The sequence below is a fragment of the Lytechinus pictus genome, chromosome 15 (genome assembly GCF_037042905.1).
Source record: "Lytechinus pictus isolate F3 Inbred chromosome 15, Lp3.0, whole genome shotgun sequence".
In the NCBI taxonomy this organism is placed as follows: domain Eukaryota; kingdom Metazoa; phylum Echinodermata; class Echinoidea; order Temnopleuroida; family Toxopneustidae; genus Lytechinus; species Lytechinus pictus.
In genome coordinates, this window is record NC_087259.1 from 26,090,777 (window position 1) to 26,108,673 (window position 17,897).

At 37.1% G+C, this 17,897-nt stretch overlaps 2 protein-coding genes across 6 annotated transcripts; one reads left to right on the top strand and one right to left on the bottom strand.

The window, feature by feature from the left end:
- Positions 1-381: 381 nt before the first annotated feature.
- On the top strand, positions 382-10,820 carry LOC129277504 (tRNA wybutosine-synthesizing protein 3 homolog). Of its 4 annotated transcripts, none has more exons than XM_064110074.1 (7): positions 382-456; positions 968-1,010; positions 4,394-4,474; positions 6,334-6,432; positions 7,847-7,918; positions 8,684-8,817; positions 9,126-10,820. In XM_064110074.1, the coding sequence occupies exons 2-7, from the start codon at positions 1,002-1,004 to the stop codon at positions 9,403-9,405; spliced, it is 675 nt and encodes a 224-aa protein (XP_063966144.1). In that variant the 5' UTR covers positions 382-456; positions 968-1,001; the 3' UTR covers positions 9,406-10,820. The 4 variants fall into 4 exon arrangements, with proteins under 4 accessions (XP_063966144.1, XP_063966145.1, XP_063966141.1 ...); XM_064110075.1 differs by having other exon boundaries at positions 417-503; XM_064110071.1 differs by having other exon boundaries at positions 429-578; positions 785-1,010.
- A 1,138-nt stretch (positions 10,821-11,958) lies between these two features.
- On the bottom strand, positions 11,959-17,693 carry LOC129280534 (uncharacterized). Of its 2 annotated transcripts, none has more exons than XM_064110077.1 (4): positions 17,425-17,693; positions 14,511-14,872; positions 12,937-13,053; positions 11,959-12,215 (listed from the first exon to the last, which is right to left on the bottom strand). In XM_064110077.1, the coding sequence occupies exons 2-3, from the start codon at positions 14,870-14,872 to the stop codon at positions 13,050-13,052; spliced, it is 366 nt and encodes a 121-aa protein (XP_063966147.1). In that variant the 5' UTR covers positions 17,425-17,693; the 3' UTR covers positions 11,959-12,215; positions 12,937-13,049. The 2 variants fall into 2 exon arrangements, with proteins under 2 accessions (XP_063966147.1, XP_063966146.1); XM_064110076.1 differs by having other exon boundaries at positions 12,932-13,053.
- Positions 17,694-17,897: the final 204 nt, after the last annotated feature.

Sequence of the window (17,897 nt, forward strand, 5' to 3'; positions counted from 1 at the left end):
CTATATATAATACCTTTTATTCTACACTATTCTTCCCTAAAAAAAAACCTGATTGTACTCCTGCCTCCCCTGATCTGACATTTGCCTCCCAACGTACTGTACATATAGTGTTATTATCTCTTTATATCGGAAACTTCGTTTTACCGAATTGCACTCTCGATCTCCGAAGCGGTTTGAAGTCGTAGACAGCATGGAATACTACCAGCCGATGGTACACACACACACACACACACACACACTCTCACACACACACGTTATTTGACAACTTGTCTCTGGAGCCAAAGTTCCTCGCATATAACTATCCTGTATCTGCATGCCTGCACGCAGTGTGTATTGAACACGCACGACTACGATCTAATGAATATTCATCGGCGAGAGTGACGTCATTTTACGAGTCTCCTTTCAAACTTGGTTCATAAGTGCCTACCGGTTAACTACGAGCAAATTTCTCCACCAGTAACTGTTTGCAAATGTCATAGCAAATCTCTCAATCACATTTCAAGGTCAATATGCCCACAGCTTTTCTGAATATCACGAACGGGAACGGCTGTACATGTATTTAACTGCTCGATCTCGAGGTCATTGATTGACAAATGTTGTGGAATTCTCATTCAGACATCGCTTCCCTTGGCTTTTCTGTATATGGACTGGAGACATGAAGCAACCAAAAAATATGACTGCGGCAGACAACCCTTTTTTTGCCGCATTTTCGCATGATTTTGGTTGCTTCATGTCTTCAGTCTATCTACAAAATGTTATGGGCTATGGCGAATCTAACTCTAAGCAAAGTGATATCTGACTGAGAATTTAATCGATGATGGCGAGATCAAAGCCAAAATACAGCTGCTCAGGATCGCAATATTGACCTTGAACTGTGACTGAGAGTGAGAGACTAGTATGACATTTGTGAACGGTTACTGGTGGGGAAATTTGCTCAAAGTCATCCGGTGCAAAACTGCATTTATAGCGCTGGCCGCTGTCTACTGAATTATGTATCTTTGATGAGCCATGTGAGTGAGCCTACTTATTTTGAGATATATTTTGTACTTTAGGTGTTTTGAAGAATAGACCCACTGAAATTATCTTCAATAAAAGATTTTGATGAGTTCACTGAACCTTGTCTTTGACTTTGATATATCATGTATTTTGATAGTTTTGATGAGTCTACTATAAAACTTTAAGTTGATTTTTTTTTGTACTTCAAGAGTTTTGATGAGTCTACTGAACTTCATATTTGATACATTTTGTACTTGGAGGGAGTTATTTTATCTTTGATATATTTTGTAGGTCTAGAGTATACTTAACCTCATCTTTGATATGTTTGTACCAACCAAGGTCAAAGGTCATTTAGAGTCAATGAACTTAGACTAGTGGTAGTGCTGCAAGTCGGGCGCCATGTTCGGGTTCGGTTCGGCAAGGTTCGGCAGAAATTTGCCGAACATTGGTTCGGTTCGGGGTTCGGTAATGATAGACTGATAAAGCTATAGTTCATTCAGGTATACGTAGCGTACCGGTAGACAATTTGTACTTGATTGACTGCATGTGCTCGCGTGTACCTCTGTCACATCAAACCATTTTATCTCTATCTTGTTGACATGAAACTATGAAAGTTATAGCGCTCAACGAATCAACTGTTATCTCGAATTTGATTATCTGATGACAGATTTATTGGGTAACTCACAGTTCTAAAATGGCGACTCTTCCTAGTTGTCCATACCTGGACCACACTTTGGATACTTGCCAAATTAACTACGCTCGCACTCGTACCAGTTAGGCCAGCGCATGCAGTCTAGTCCCCTTGTAGCGGGACTCTGAGCTCATGAATATTTATATATACAGTCCGGCCAAACGTGATTGGCAATTGCATCACATACGAGGCGGCCAGCGCCAGTGCACTGAAATGTAGGCATAGTAGGGCCAGGGGCGTGTCGAAGAAAGCGTGCTTATGTAATGCGCCTTTCGCTAATTGGCTCGATGGGTGAACTAAACCACCAATCGCATGTCGCTGATTGTCGCATCGGTACATACAGCCACGTGCTTTGTCTGCTCGCGAAACTCAGCTCACTGATTGAAGAGCAATTCCCGAGATTTCTATGATTTCATTGGTCAGATTTCATTCGACCATGAACATACAGACCAAGTGGGATGCAAAGTTTTACGACTGTAATGGGACAGGGGGAGTAGAGTGATCATCAAATTGTTTATGGTTAATTTGAGAAGTTGATAAGAAAGGAAAAAAAAAGTAAAGATTGGGGGTCATTTTCCCCCAAGAGATGAATGTTTCCGCATGGCTTTATCTTCATTCAACTTGTCAACGAGGGGAAGGGGATCTTGCTATATGCTATACCGTAATCATTCATGAGTGTTTGATTTTTAATTTTCATCTGATTGTTAATAATAAAAAAAGATAACTTCACCTCATCTCATTTCTATATTATTTGTTTTGCGTCTCTCCTTTTCATCTCTAACAGTCACTCACTTTATTTCCCACTTTCACTGGATCTCTCGTTTTCAAAACTCTTTACTTCTCTCTAAAATCATGAAAACTAGACAGTAGCGAGCCGACACCTCAATAATAATGTCAATCACCTCAATCAGATCTTTATTCTCCGCCGCAACAATACACGAGTTACGATCTTAATCACATCGTATCGTAATTCGTAATATTAATGGTACTTCATCTTTCACTTTCAGTTTATTGAGCTCGTTCATTCAAAATACTTTGAAGATTTTCAAACAAGAATCTTGTTCGCCACCTAAAAACAACAATATTTTAGATAATTAGATTTAACCAATGAACACTCATACAGTTTTGGTTTTCTTTACCATGCTTCGGCGATTCGGCCACAGAGCGAGAGATGATGAAAGCCAGTAAAATGATTATAGCGCAACATCATTCATCGGATCTCCTTTCTTAATCAGGGCCGTAAAAAACCACAATGTCAACATGAAAATGAAAACAAAATCTAGTAACCGCAAAATAAGCGCATACTTCCAACATACAATTGCAAAGAAGATTAAATATAGAATGCGCAAATATAATGATTAGAAAGGGTGTAAACTTATAAATTTATTAGCTGAAAGCTGTTTTTTTTTTTTTTTTTGCCGAACTTCCGAACCAAGTCTTAGTGTTCGGTTCGGAAGTGCCATGTTCGGCGAACTACCGTTCGGTTCGGCGGTTCGGCTACAGCACTAACTTAGACCATGTTGGGGGAATCAACATCAAAATATTAACCTAAGCCAAGGTCGATTACCCATTACTCAAGGCACAATCTGGGTCAAATCTGGAAACTAATCTGTTAAGCGTCCGAGCAGTGATAGGCTGACGACCCACCAAATCCCGGGTGTTCCCCCACCGGCCTATTTTTAGGTAATCACCTGCTGGATCTTGAATTCGCCGCAACATCATCGACTGATCTCTGACCGCGCTGGCCGGCCGACGACCGCCCAACAGCTGTTGATCCAACGAGTTCAATTTTTGACCTAAATAGTTTGACGGCGACCACTCGATTACGACGGCGCCCGGACGGCAACCAACCAGACCCTGAGCGTATTTCGAGCGGCGAGTGAAAAGTGAGCAGGCGCCGCAGGAATTTTAACTCTGCGCTAAATCCTGAGCGGCGACCGAGCGATGCCCCAAAAACCAGTGGTGCCTGGACAGCCGCCGGTCGGTGCCTGGGCGATATTGGCTAAAAAACTCGCCGCCCGGTCACCGACCAGGCTAAATTTTGGAGTTGTGACCTTAGCCTAACTGAACATCTCATGTGAGTTTCAGGTCTCATGACTAAAGTCAAAGGTCATTTAAGGTCATTGAACTTTGGCCATTTTAGAGGTAATTATTATATTGCTGTCATATTTTTCAAAGTTTATAGATATAGTTTATAAAATGTGGATATACAGTACATGTACATGTAGGGGTAATCAAGTATCACTGACATGTCTTAGGTGGCATGGTCAAGGTCAAATGTCATTTATTGTCAATGAACATAGTATTGTATCATTATATGAATGGTGTTTTTTGTGAATAATTATTTTATAGTAGTTTTCAAAGTCAGCACTGCTGCTATATTGAATTGCACAATGCAGACCTGTGAGACTGCCAGAGGCGCTCCACTTGTTGTTCTTAGAGTCCTGATGCTGAACCTAAATTATATTGATTTATTTTGTATAAGAGTTTTGATAAGTCTGCCATTTTTATCTTCAATACTTTGAAGAAAAAAAATATGAAGAGTAGGCCTACCTACTGAAATGAACATTATCTTTGCTATTAAAAGAATGTTGATGAGTTTTATACTGAACCTTATGTTTGATACATGTTTTGTACTTCTGGGCATTATCATTGATATATTTTGTTCATTAGTCTACTGAACCTTATCTTTGATTTGTACTTTAGAGTTTTGATGAGTATGCCGTAAAGAAGAAAGGTTGTAAATGGCTCTTTGTGTCTCATGAATCAGCTTCATCCTCAGATCTTGTAAGTTTTTCAAAGTGATTTTCCCCCAATATTTATCATAATTTTCTTTAAATGTTTAATTTTAGCCCTGTACAAAGAAGTTTTTTTTTTTTGTACATTTTCAGTACTTAAGGGAGATATGGACTTTTCATTGGTCAGGTTTTCTATATGGAAACAGCAGTATTGGTGCTCTGTTTCAAAATTATGAATGTATGTTCCATGCATTTTCAGAGGTAGGAGAAATCTGCGAAGAAATGAACACAGCCATGTTTAACTGGCAGGATATAATCATATATAACCACAAACTAAAATCTTTGAGTTGTTGTACTTAAGCATGAAGAAGCTAATTCTCTAACTCATGTAACGTTTGTTATGGTGGATACCAAGCATATTTCATGAAAATGCCAATAGAAACCCACACGTAAGAAAAAAAAATTAATGTTCATATCATTGGAGACCGCTTGAACTGTCTCCACTGGTTACTAGCAGTGGCGTAACTACGGGGGGGCATGGGGGGGCACGTGCCCCCCCAATCGGCTGACCAAAAAAAAAAAAAAAAAAAAACGGGGAAAAGGAGAAAAAGAGGGAGAAAGGAAGAGAAACGAAGTGGGAAAGAAGACATTATTGTTCATTATAATGTTATATTATATCATAATTATGTTATGTTGTATTACATAAGAAACATTTTTTTTTATAACTTTATGTACAATAGTATGCTTCTTTTTCATGATTACTTAAAGTGATTGCCCCATTTTAAGGTCTTGATATAAAACATTTCCTGTCCGTGCTTACGTTCGCAGTAGTGGATTGGTGAAATATGTCTGCTCTCCATGGATTCCTAGAATCAGTCCTTAAATATCCCTTTTTCTAATCTGAATATCAAAAATTTTCAGCTCGCGCTTCGCGCTCGCATCATTTGGTTAGTGAACTACGTATGGTCTTCGTGAATTTCTACCAACAAGCCTTAAAATGCCCCTCATCAGGTCTAAATTTCCTAAATTTTCAGCTCGCGCTTCGCGCTCGCAAGATTTCATTAGTGAGAATCAGGATTACAAGTGCTTTATGTGCATGTTTAGATGTAATTCTAACAAAATCAGCAAGCGCTTATTGGCACTCGCATTAGATGACTATGGTGAGATGTGTATACTCTTAATGGATTCCTAAAATATAGTCCTTAAAATCTTCCTGTTTGGGGGTCAATATTTACAAAAATTTCAGCTCGCGCTTCGCGCTCGCATTATTTAGCAAGACAGGTACATATCATGATTACAAAAGATTGATTATAATGTCCCTTTTTAGGTCTAAATATCAAAAATTTTAAGCTCGCGCTTCGCGCTCGCATTATTTGACCAGTGAGAGACATATCCGTTTAATGGCACTGTCTTTAAAATGTCTCTATTAGGTATACCTGGCAACTGGGCGCGCTTCGCGCGCTCACTTAGTGACTCAAAATTTTTGCTGGTGCCCCCCCCAATGCCGTGACCCACGGTATGCCACTGGTTACTAGTACATGTATATGGATATCTCATGAATGTTTATTGATAACTCGGTGTTCAGAGCATTTTATAAAGGAATTTATATTTTCAGTCTGATGTCACACATTCCCTCCCCAGTATTGTAAAATTACTCATATTGTACTTTGTAAAGTATGGCTGTGAACTTGTGATTTCTTCCATTTTATCAGTAAATATCCTAATACAAGTAATATTTGACTTTGTCAATTGTAGCTTTGAGATTTGAGCTTTGAGTCCATATAATGGTTATTTTGACAATCACTTGCAGATTATGAAAGGGGCTAATTAATGGAATTTTCTTCCATAGACAGTACTTAGCTTGTAATTTGTTGCTTTAAAGTATTATTTTTTGTTGCTTTTTAATAGATTTCAGCTCTTAAAGTGTCCGAAGGAGATGCCATTTTCAAGTTTGAGCCATTCGTTCTCCATGTCCAGTGTGAAACAATCGAACATGCTAGAAAAATGGTAGGTGCATCAAAGACTGTGACCCTTCATAAATATTGTTAAAATTATTAAAATCACAGAAAGTGAATTAATGCATGATAGTATGAAAAGCTGTGTCTTTTTGACACACTGATCACCCATACCCATTGATAGAAACAAAAATCATTCTGAAATTGTTGGTGTGATTATTCCTAGAGTTAGCACACAAAAGATGAAAAGACACAATTTATTTGGTGGTGCTCTCTTGGGGAATAGTATACAAATATACCAGGTTTTGAGTAAGTATAGCGGGAATTATTTTCCGAGGTTGGACTGGCCTTACTATTATTTCCCGAATAGTAATTTGGCCTGTACAACCGAGGATAAATAATTCCCTCTATACTTTCGAAATAAAGGCCTGATGTATTTGTTTTATATCCTACATTTAATAAGGTAGAACAAAAGTCTATCTACTCTTGTACACATAGTTCATTCTTTTTTAATCTGAACTTAAATATAGATAACGCGTTGCGCGGACTGATATACTAATCCCGAAACCACGCGCTCGGTGGAACATGGATTTGTGTCTGTGCCGTCCCTTCACAGGACTTGCCCAGTAGAGTCAACTCGCTGACCGGTGCGCCCGAGAGATTGCATGATCAGGACGTCAATGATGGAATAGTCGACTATTCCATCATTGACGTCACAGAATAGCACATTTTCTTCGTTGGGCGTTTCATTTTCGACATCATCGCAAAATAGTGAGAATATGTTTGGTCGCATGATGCTATTTAAACCAATTAGCATACAGGATTTAATTCATGTAGGATATAATGTATTATATACCCCAGTCAGTATTTGAAGTCAACATATTCTGTTGTGTATGTAATACAAGATGTTTTTTCTCATATTTATCAACTAATCCTGACCAGGGCTCCATAACACATAGCTTATACCTTGGTCACATTTGCTCTACGGCGGCCGTACGGCGAGACGAAAACAGCCGTTTTATTAATTTTGATTCAAACCACCTATAAGTAGTTGGAAAATAAATGTAAAAACGGCTGTTTTCGACTCGCCGTACGGCCGCCGTAGAACAAATGTGACCATGGTATTAGTGGTTGATTGTACTGCACATTTAATTTTTATGATTGATAGAAGATAGTGATCAATGAATGCAATAATAATAATAATAATGATAATGATGATGATATGATTCTTGACACCCTTTTTCAATATAACTTTTTTTTATGTCAAAGTAAATTAGTAACATAAATACAGTTTGGGAAATGATTTTTAGACCACTTTCCTTCTAAGCTCCTGCATGGTTTGGTCTAGTAGTTATTGCCCAATCTAAATAAATAAATCAATACATTAAATGTGTGAATGAATGAATAGATTGGACCAAGAGGAACATAATTTTGATCAGTTTCAATAATTTTGCACCTAATATCAGCACCAAGCAGCAGTGGCATCTGGCTTCAGAAATTCAGGAATCACTATTGGAAATGGAGGAAAAATAATAGCAGTAAGTCCAATATTATTTCAGTTTTTTTTAATCCACTTGTATTTAAATCAATGCATACAGTATATAAGTCCAGTGATTTTTGTCTAGAAGTGTTTCGTCCCGCTTTATCAGGATGTAGGTGACTGTCCTACAAAGAGGACTAAAGCATCCTATCAAAACCAAGATTCTGTAGTAATAGTATACACATAGCATGAGTGGATAGTATGGCATTTCACATGAAGTGAAAGAAACTTGCTTTAGTCAATGAGGTGTCTCACATCTCTGTCACCAAATGGTAAATTTTGTACTATTACTACATTTGTCAGTTGTTGTATTTCAACATTGTACAAAGCCTCTGAATTTATAGAAAATATGATCGAGTGAATAATGCATATTTTTCATACAGGAATCCATGAAAATGAGGAGAGAATTATTGGCAAGCAAAAAGCAAAGTCCCTTTAGCAGTGTCCCTCGTAAGCACTGATTCAAGCAAGCATCTGTAGCATCAGTTTGCCAATACAAAATTTACAAATAATGAATGTTTATGAGTGAAATTGACAGAACATTTCATGAAATGAAAGATGATATGATAAATTCAACTCAGCTACATGTAAATGTACACCTCATGGAATGGATCATTTCATCTTTCACCAAATGAGGTATTCTGTCCATGCATGAATGAAAAAGCCTTCAGTATTTTTTTTTGCGACAACTATAAATAGATCCTTGTCATTTGACCCAGGTATTATTAAGAAACTCTTTCATCTTTGTTGTTACTATCAACAGGCAATCCGCAGCACTCATGGTCTTGAGGTCCCTCTCACAGCTGAAGGTAGACTGCTAGTTTCTGATGAGTATATCAACTTCATTGTTAACATTGCCAACTCAAAGATGAAAGAAAATTTTAATAGGATTGAAAGGTGGGTTTCCTTCGATAATAAATTTCATGTTTATTGTAATGCACTAAGTTTTATCTTTATATATAAAAGTCTTATTTGAAAGCCATTTTTTCCCAAAGATAGTCCAAAACTCTTCTAGATTCACAATATTTTACACAAGTTCTTACCAGCCTAGATATTCATGCCTCCGTCCAAGGTAGATTAGTTCCGGAGGCATTGTGATTTCGCATTTTCTGTCTGTTCGTACATTTGTCTGTCCCATTTTCATTCTTGCGACAACTAAAGAACCATTTCATCCACAATATCCCATCTTTTCATGTATTTTTCAGATTCCAAGATACTCTTGAAGCAATGTTGAGTGAGGAAGATGAAGATGATCCCACTTCAAGGATTAAGCATGGAAGATCAAGATATAAAGTCAAACACAAACTTACCCAGACAAGCGACTCTGAGATGGACTTAGAAACTAATCATGTCGGTGAATACAAGAGATTAAAGGACTCAGAATTCAAGGGTAATGGCTCAAACAGTGGAGATAATGATTGTGATGTCATGTCAGACCTGCAAGGGTTTGCCTCCATCTTTGATCATTCTGATGAGAATAGATGATGATAGAGAATATAATAAATGGAAAGTAGTATACATGTATGCCAAAAGTAAGGTCGATCAGTGGAGAAATCTGAAGACTTTCATTAGATCCTACAGCAACACAAGCATTCTTTTGCAAGGTGTTTATCTGCATTTGCTACTCTCAATCTAGACAGCTGGCAGCCGTCTGTTTTGAGGATTTTTTTAAACATTTTTTTTATTTTTTTATTTCTCCTCGTACACAGATGGCTCGCTATCGTGCCACGGCCATTAGGGGACTTACAATGCAAAATCCCCCGACAGGGCTCATCGATTTTTGTCTTTATTTCATAAAAATATATAAAAGGAACTGTACCAAAATAAAGATTATTATTCCGTTTTGGCCTGAAATGCACTAAAACGGGGAAAAAATAAACTTAAATGGGGAAAAAACAGTGACTTACTTCGGCTGTCACGCAACTTCACTTCCCTGTTTTATCCAAACTTAATACATAAACGTATGGCCATTGAGTCCCTGTACAGATCGAGCTAGAACTTCGGTCTCTGTATTTGGTGAGTGGAGCCAACGGAGTTCAGCGGAATATAACAGAGACCGAAGCTTTCTACTCTCAATCCAGGTGTAGTAGATGGATAGTCGGTAGTAAGGAATTTCTTGATTGCTTGATCAAGATAGCTGTGCCAAAGCTGGGGCATAGTCATTGCCAGGGCCTCAAAAGAAATGTTGCATTTAATGGAATATTCATCCTTATACCAATTTGATTAAAATCAAAAGCACAAAGATGAAAAATTTATTTGGATTGATGGTAAGGTTTGATGAAGCTATATCAAAGAATAACAATATATTTTTCAATGTTTACATGTATTTTGTGACATTAATGCAGGCAGCTGTTCCACACACGAATATGAATTCCATCAATCCACAATTTTATGTTTCATGATAATTGAAATTATTTTGACTCTAGGGAATATGTGTGAAATAATGTAACTGGTATATTTGGCATTGACAGGTGAATTATTTTCAGTCTTCTAAGAAATTGGCATTTTAAGGGGGGGGGGTTATCACAGGGTACATGTACATGTATATGGGGGAGCTGCTCACATGTAGCATCACAATTAAAACATCAATCATTTCTTTTTATAGATTTTCATTATTTTTTCTAAATTTTCTCTTTTTTTTGTTTAAACCAACTTGATATCAGGGTGAGCTTCCCCTTATGAGAGTTCATTATCTTTTGTAACTTCTGAAGGTTTCCATGGCAAAGACGATTGTAGTGAGTTTCACAGTACACCATGTATCTTTCTTGCGCAATTGTTGGTCCTGAAAAGGACCACCCAAACTTATATTCTTATTCAAATTGTAAATCATCAATATCATGTCTGGTGAATGGGATAATTACAGATTAAAAGGTCCTATGATAAAAACAATGATTTTAAAATATTGATGTGATTGTGATTCATTCCATTTATTTTAATAGGGGATTCAAAATACAATATTGGATGTAATTTTCAGTATTACGATTGTTTGGTTTTTCTCAATTTGTTTAAAGGTCAAGTTCACCCCAGAAAAATGTAGATTTGAATAGAGAAAATATCAAACTAGCATAATGCTGAAAATTTCATGAAAATTGGATGTAAAATAAGGAAGTTATGACATTTTAAAGTTTCGCTTATTTTTCACAAAACAGTTATACATTTATGCACATCTCAGTGACATGCAAATGAGAGAGTTGATGATGTCCCTTACTCACTATTTCTTTTTTCTTATTGTTTGAACTACCGATATTTCATTTTTTACAGATTTGACAATAAGGGCCAACTTGACTGAACCATATACAGTAGTGTGAAAATAATGCTCATTCCACATGTTCAGGGAGGAAATAATCTTTGTTTCACTTGACAATGAGGAGAAAAATAGAATAGTTCATATTTCATACAGTAGAATACAAAAGAAATAGAGAGTGGATGATGTCATCAGTCTTCTCATTTGAATACCAACCAGGGGCCCGTTTCATAAAACATTTGCCGCAGCGGCAACTCCCATTTTCTGCGGCAAATCTGTGTTTCTGCGGCAAATCTTAAAACAGCGTCAAGTTTCCGTTTCATAAAACTTTGCCGCAGATACTTTCTGCGGCAAATGACAATTTCAGCGGCAATATTTGACGCAGCTCAAGGAGCTGCGGCAAATTTGATGCAGCTATTTGAGCTGCATCAAATATTGCCGCAGAAACAGCTTTTTCATCAAAATACCAACAATTTTGAGGGCCTAAGAGCCATATTGGTCAATTTTTTGATGATTTTTATTTGATAAATTGCTTTTTGTCATTCTAAATAGAAAATACATGTATTTTTACTCATTGACAAATAAAAAGTAGATATTTATTGAATCATCATTCATTATTTTTAAAGTCAAATTTATTTAAATAAATAGATACAGAGGGAACATACATTGTGTTCCTGCAAATTTACACTTTCAAAAAAGCTTTCCTTTATCCTGTAAAAGAATGAACAAATGATGTCTCATTTTGTAAAAGATGTTTCCTCATTGGCTTCTGAGTTTCAATTAAATTCATTTCATAAGTGCTGTTGTTGCTGCTGCTGTTGGTTTTTGCTGATGTGTTTGTTGAAACTCTTGCTGAAGTTGTGGTTGCTGTTAATGTTCCCGGAGTGGTTGTTGGACATCTTGATGTTGTTGAGGTTGCCGGTGTGGTTTTTGCACCTCCTGCAGAAATTGTTTATGCTGCTGTTGTTGTTGCTGTTGGTCAATGCTGTCGTTACATCTCCTGTGTGGTTGCTGCTGTTTTTTCCTGCTGCTGTTCATGTGATTGAAGTACCTGAAATAGAAATTAATTTATAATGCATATAAGCAAGATACCAAATTTATTCCTAATTTCATTTTCATTGTTAACCCTTAATAGACTGTGGGGGAGGGGGGGGGGGGGGGGTGGAGGCACCTTTTGATACTTTGCAAGATTTCTCCAAATGGACAAGATCCTCAGGCGCCCCCTGGGATGATCTACCAGAATTAGCCTCACCTAGTCAGGTGTATTAACAGGATTTTGTACTCATTACATTCAGTTGATTTTGCATGAACTCAATTCATCAAATGAATGTAAAGGATCTACCAGTAAAAAAAAAATTATGTGAGCTTCTTCGGGTAATCTTTCTGAGTCATTTTACTCCTTTACTGACAAATTAATAATTAAAAACATGATGAAGTGAATTTGACAGTAATTTGACATGTTGCATCTTAGGTGGTAGTGGTGGGGGTCAATAATTATAGAAATGCAGAATATTCATGTACCAATTTGGCAAGTCACACCAATAAATTATTAATATTAATTATCTACCAATGATTGATATTGGTTTGTTATTTTTGCAGCTGAAAAAAAAAAAATTCATCAACACCTCAAACTTAGAGTTTATTTCTAAAATTTGGACTGGATTCTTGACAAAGAGCAAATGAAGAAGAAAAAAATCATTCAAATTGTTATTATGTGACTTACTTTAAATGCCAAAGTGAATCAAAATTATGATCAAGAGTGTTTACCTTACGGGTGAAATCACATTTCTAGGCTCTTTGTCTGGCTCTCCAAACCCTTCAGTCGTTGAATTTGGCATGGCTTTCTGATACTATCTTGTGTCTTTCTGGAAATGTGGACAAAGCCTCACCTGAAGGAATTAAATTGAAATTTTCAAAAAATGTTTCGCACTATATTTTTTTTCCTCACATGTATACATTGCAAGTATATCAAAAGAAAATAAAAGGAAACGTCATTTGACTACTAGGTTTTTATCATGGGGGGCGGGGGGGGGGGGGGGGGGGGTAAAGGGCTCAAGATGGGTTAATATGAAGAACAAAAATGCAAACATGCAACAATAGATAATATATAAGGAATCTCTGGTTGAGAAACATCACTTCATATGCTATGCAATTGTTCCTCATAATTTATCTTGCACACATATGTACACGTAGTGAGGATGGGTGAGGGAGAGAGAGAGAGCGAGCGTTGTCATCGTACATGCAAAAAGTATTAAATCCATCACTGGTGTATAGATGAGGGGGCAATGCCCCCCCCCCCCCCCAATGTTTCATGACCAAGAAAAAAAAAAGGGAATGGGAAAGGGTGAAATAGTCTATTATTTTCTGATTACATCAAAATCTTTCTAAAAATTTGATTTCTGTATTTAAAAGTTCAACAATTTTGCTCACTCCCTTCGCTCTCTTGCATCTTTGGAGAACTTTTGTTCAATCCGCCATATTTAGCCCTCTCAAAATATTTGGCTCATTACGCCACTGAAATCCATTGTAAGAATTTTATATTTTAATGTAAACCTAATCTAACCCTAATAAGACTGCCAGGGTATTTTGGAGGCAGGAAAGATGGGCGGAAGGGGGGTGGGGGCCCTCAAGAACTTGACCGTTAATTGCGCAATTGTCAAGAAATGCAATATGCCTGCCACAGATGAAAAAATTGTATATTTGATCGTTCTAAAATTATTTAAATTTAATTATATTTAATATTTAATAAATATATTTTATTAAATCATGCATGAAATTAGAATTTGGCTGGAAATCTATAAACAAAGCCCTTGAATTTTTTTGTTTTGTTCAGACACATAAAAATTAATTGATATCAAATCCCTTTCATCTGTATTTTTTTTCCTTTCTGAAGTATTTCTTTGTTTTTTGTTTTATTTACTTTTTTCATATTGTTGAAAAAAATTTCTGATCATAAGCACCAATTAATTGATTTTAATCAGTAAAAATAAATATTAACCAGTATGATGCAATTATGAATTTTGGCTAGAAACAGAATTTGCATTGGATTTGTTCATGAAATCACATTTTAAAGCAATTCTGACATGTACTTACACAACGTTGCGTAATTACAGAACCGGGTACCCATGTGTCACAAATTTTGTCTGAAAACTCATGAATCTTTTTTAAAAAAAGGCATATAATGACGCGGCACCATCTTTCACGTTGTGGATTTATCGTGAAAATTTTGGGCCACCACCGCCTTTTTAGGGTTAAATCAGATTGCACATCATGATGGGTTTTACTGATATTCATTCTGCAACCCATATTTCAAAGACTATCCATCATATCTGACATTGATTTTTACCTGTGGCAGTATGTTAGTCTCTGCATTTCTACAACTGTGGCCAAATATTCTGCTACAAGTTCATTAGATGGGCCCTTGGCATTTTTCTTATTGTAGGAGACCGGTAAGCCCTGGCTTTGAAGTTCCTGGTCTATCGTTCTCCAGCTGCAATATCTGGTCAGTTGAGGACTTGGGGGCTTTGTGTCAGGAGTGGTCTTGGTAGTGGCGGTGGCAATGGTGATGGCAGTGGCAGAAGCAGACTTGGTGGTGGTGGCATTAGTAGCACTGATGGTGGTGGCAGCAGTGGTGGTGGTGACTGCAATTGCAGCATTGTTGATGGTGGTATACGCCTCATCACGACCAACATTTGCTCCTGCTGCCATCTATTATGTTTTAAGTAGAATAAACATTAAAACATTTGATTATTAACACATCAACTTCAGAACACTAGTATATTGATAATAAAACTAGTAGATATAGCAGTCAAAGCATAAAATGAAATTCCACAGAAGAGTACATGTACCTTCTTCTAATAGATTTCAGACCACCTTGAGGATGTTATGCTCAAAGCAAGGTTTTTATTTGACAACATTGGTCAAAGAGGAACATAAATTTAAATCTTTGGTTGATCAATAGTACTGTACAATACCCCATTCAGATATACGTTGACCAATTATTTCTTGTTGAAACACATATGTCTTTGTTATCAATCTTGTAGGGTATAGAGAGCATGCTGATTCTATAGCTATCAGTGTTGTGTACCGAGGACGGCCTCGGGACCAGAATTTGCGTCCTCGGCCTCGAAGCCTGATGTATCGGCCTCGGTCGCTCTGTCTTGATGTCTCGGCTCCGAGGCCTGACAAATGCAGTCATTTCCAGCACATAAATTGTGTCCATCATCAACGCAATGTGAATTTCTAATGCACACATTATTATTAGATCTAGATTCCACCCCACCCCCTCTCTGTAGATTATATATACCGGTAATATATATATATTTTGCCTGTTTTTTTAATTTATTCTATTTATTTATTTTCATTTTTTACATTCATTTATTTTTTTTTTCTTGAGGGGGGGTCAATGGTCAATTGAATTTAACAAAAAACATGCAAATATTTTTAGCGGTCTCTGTCTCGGCTGACCCAGCCTAGGATACAACACTAATAGTTATGCATTTAGATATGATTCACACATAGAAGTGTTGTATTGTCTAAATTTAAAAAAAAATGGTCTATTGAGAGACACATTCCTAACGTCGATGCATAAACTGTGTAAGCTAAAAAAAAAGTAGCCCCGGTATCGATCTGCCATTTTGTTTTCAATTTTGAAAGCAGAACAAAAGCGACATAACTTTCGCCTTTTTTGAGCTTACACTTTATGCATCGATGATAGTATTGTGTCACGATAGATCTTCATCCATGTAATAGAGGCAAGTGCATAATTTTCCTCCTTTAATTTGGGGTGATATGGTGACCACAATTCTACCCCATTTGTCTGCCAACTAGCCAGGAGCTGTCCGTGTAATACACGGACAGCTCCTGGGCTGCAGCCCGTACAGCGGGCCGCAGTTGCCTGGGTTACTCGAAATCTATCACAAAATCAGATTTTGTATAGAGTCTAGATCTAGAAGTACTTAGATCCTCTAAAAAAGGCCCAAATGTTTGCTAACTGACTCGATCACAGCTTAAAAAAAAAATTAATTTTGCCTTTTTTTATTACTGTCTGGCCACTAAACTGTTTATACTCGCAAGCCACCCACCCCACACCCCCTGAAAACTATAAGAAAAACAATCCCTCACAGTTATGATGGGGTGTCCAAACTTCGCGCACTTTTAAAAAATATTCATCAGGCTTAATTTTGTTCACAAAATATTCATAATTTATACAAAACCAATTCAAGAAATAGTTACCACATTGACGGCAAGATCGTTAACTATAAAATCATGGACGAAAATGTAAAGTAGGTCAAGGGGTTTCGCCGGTATCGCGATCTCAAAATTCTATTCCGATCGGCGAATGCGGGCTGTGCTGGAAAACCGTTCAGAAAAGTGTGACCTAACTTCGCGCACCAAAGCTTTTGTGGAGATTTAAACAAAAACTCAAGTTCAAAAAGTGAAAAATTAAATCAGATTGATGGCAAAATGCTATGGAATCGGTTAGTACCACATTTAACTCACATTTTTGATGATTTCTGCTTGCAAAATGGTGATATCGTGATGCTTGTGATTTCTTCAAAACGGGCGCTAGCGGTGACAAATTTGCCGATCTTTTGCCAATATTTTCATGAATACTGAACTCATCCTAAAGAAATTTTCATTATACGGTAATTTTAGGTCGCTTTTCACGTTGATGATGTCAGATTTTAAGGATATTGGCTAGTTTTTGAGATAAGGACCGTCCGCGAAGTATGGACACGCGCGAAGTTTGGACACACTGCCATACAGAGTACAATATTTGTGACAGTCACCCCCCCCCAAAAAAAAAAACATGCCAAACATAAGCGTGAACACCAATCGACACCCATCAATGCTTCTCGAGACTTGACTGTATTTTTGTCGCCCTCAACAAGCCAAGCCACAAAAAAATAAAGGCTCACTCTCACACAGCTGTTCACATATCGCACTGAATTAGGTTATTAAAGACTAAAGTCAGAAAGAAAGACAGATGCAACTCAAGTCGCAACGCCGCTCATTCGAGCTCCACCCCACACACATCAACACTACTGCCGTGTACTACGCCGAAGCTCCGGGATAGCGACCACTCGGCATCTCGATGATGCCTCCACGATATCCCCGGGCAAAATGCATGTTTACCTCGTAGAAAACGATGGAAATATGATATGTATTATCAATGTCATTCTTTCGGAAGTGATTTATTTATTACTTTATCAAATGATGTAATAATTCAATAAATACAATAATTAGAAAGTACTTACATCTCCGATTCAAATTTTACTTCAATTCTGTCACCATCAAAATTTTATCGCAGACGACGTGTGTGAAGAAAAAAACCGGCTGTTAGCTGCAAATCAGGCTCGTTCACGAACTATTTTTCATTTATTTATTTTTATTTACGATAACAATTTGTTATTGCTTTTATGAAACGGATATTTGCAACTATGACAAGTTGCCATTGCAATAACAAGATTTGTCATAGATATGGGAGATGTTACAGTTGCAAGTCAAAAGTTTTATGAAACGGGCCCCAGGATGTGCATATAACTGTTTTGTGAAATTAAAGCAACTTAGAAATGCCAAAACCTTCTTATTTTACATCCGATTTTAATGATATTTTCAAGATTATGCTTGTTGGATTTTTCTCTTTTTATTCAAATAAACTTTTTGTTGGGGTGGACTTGTCCTTTAAATTGACATGTTTGGGTGGACTTGGTCTTTAAGCAAAAACGGT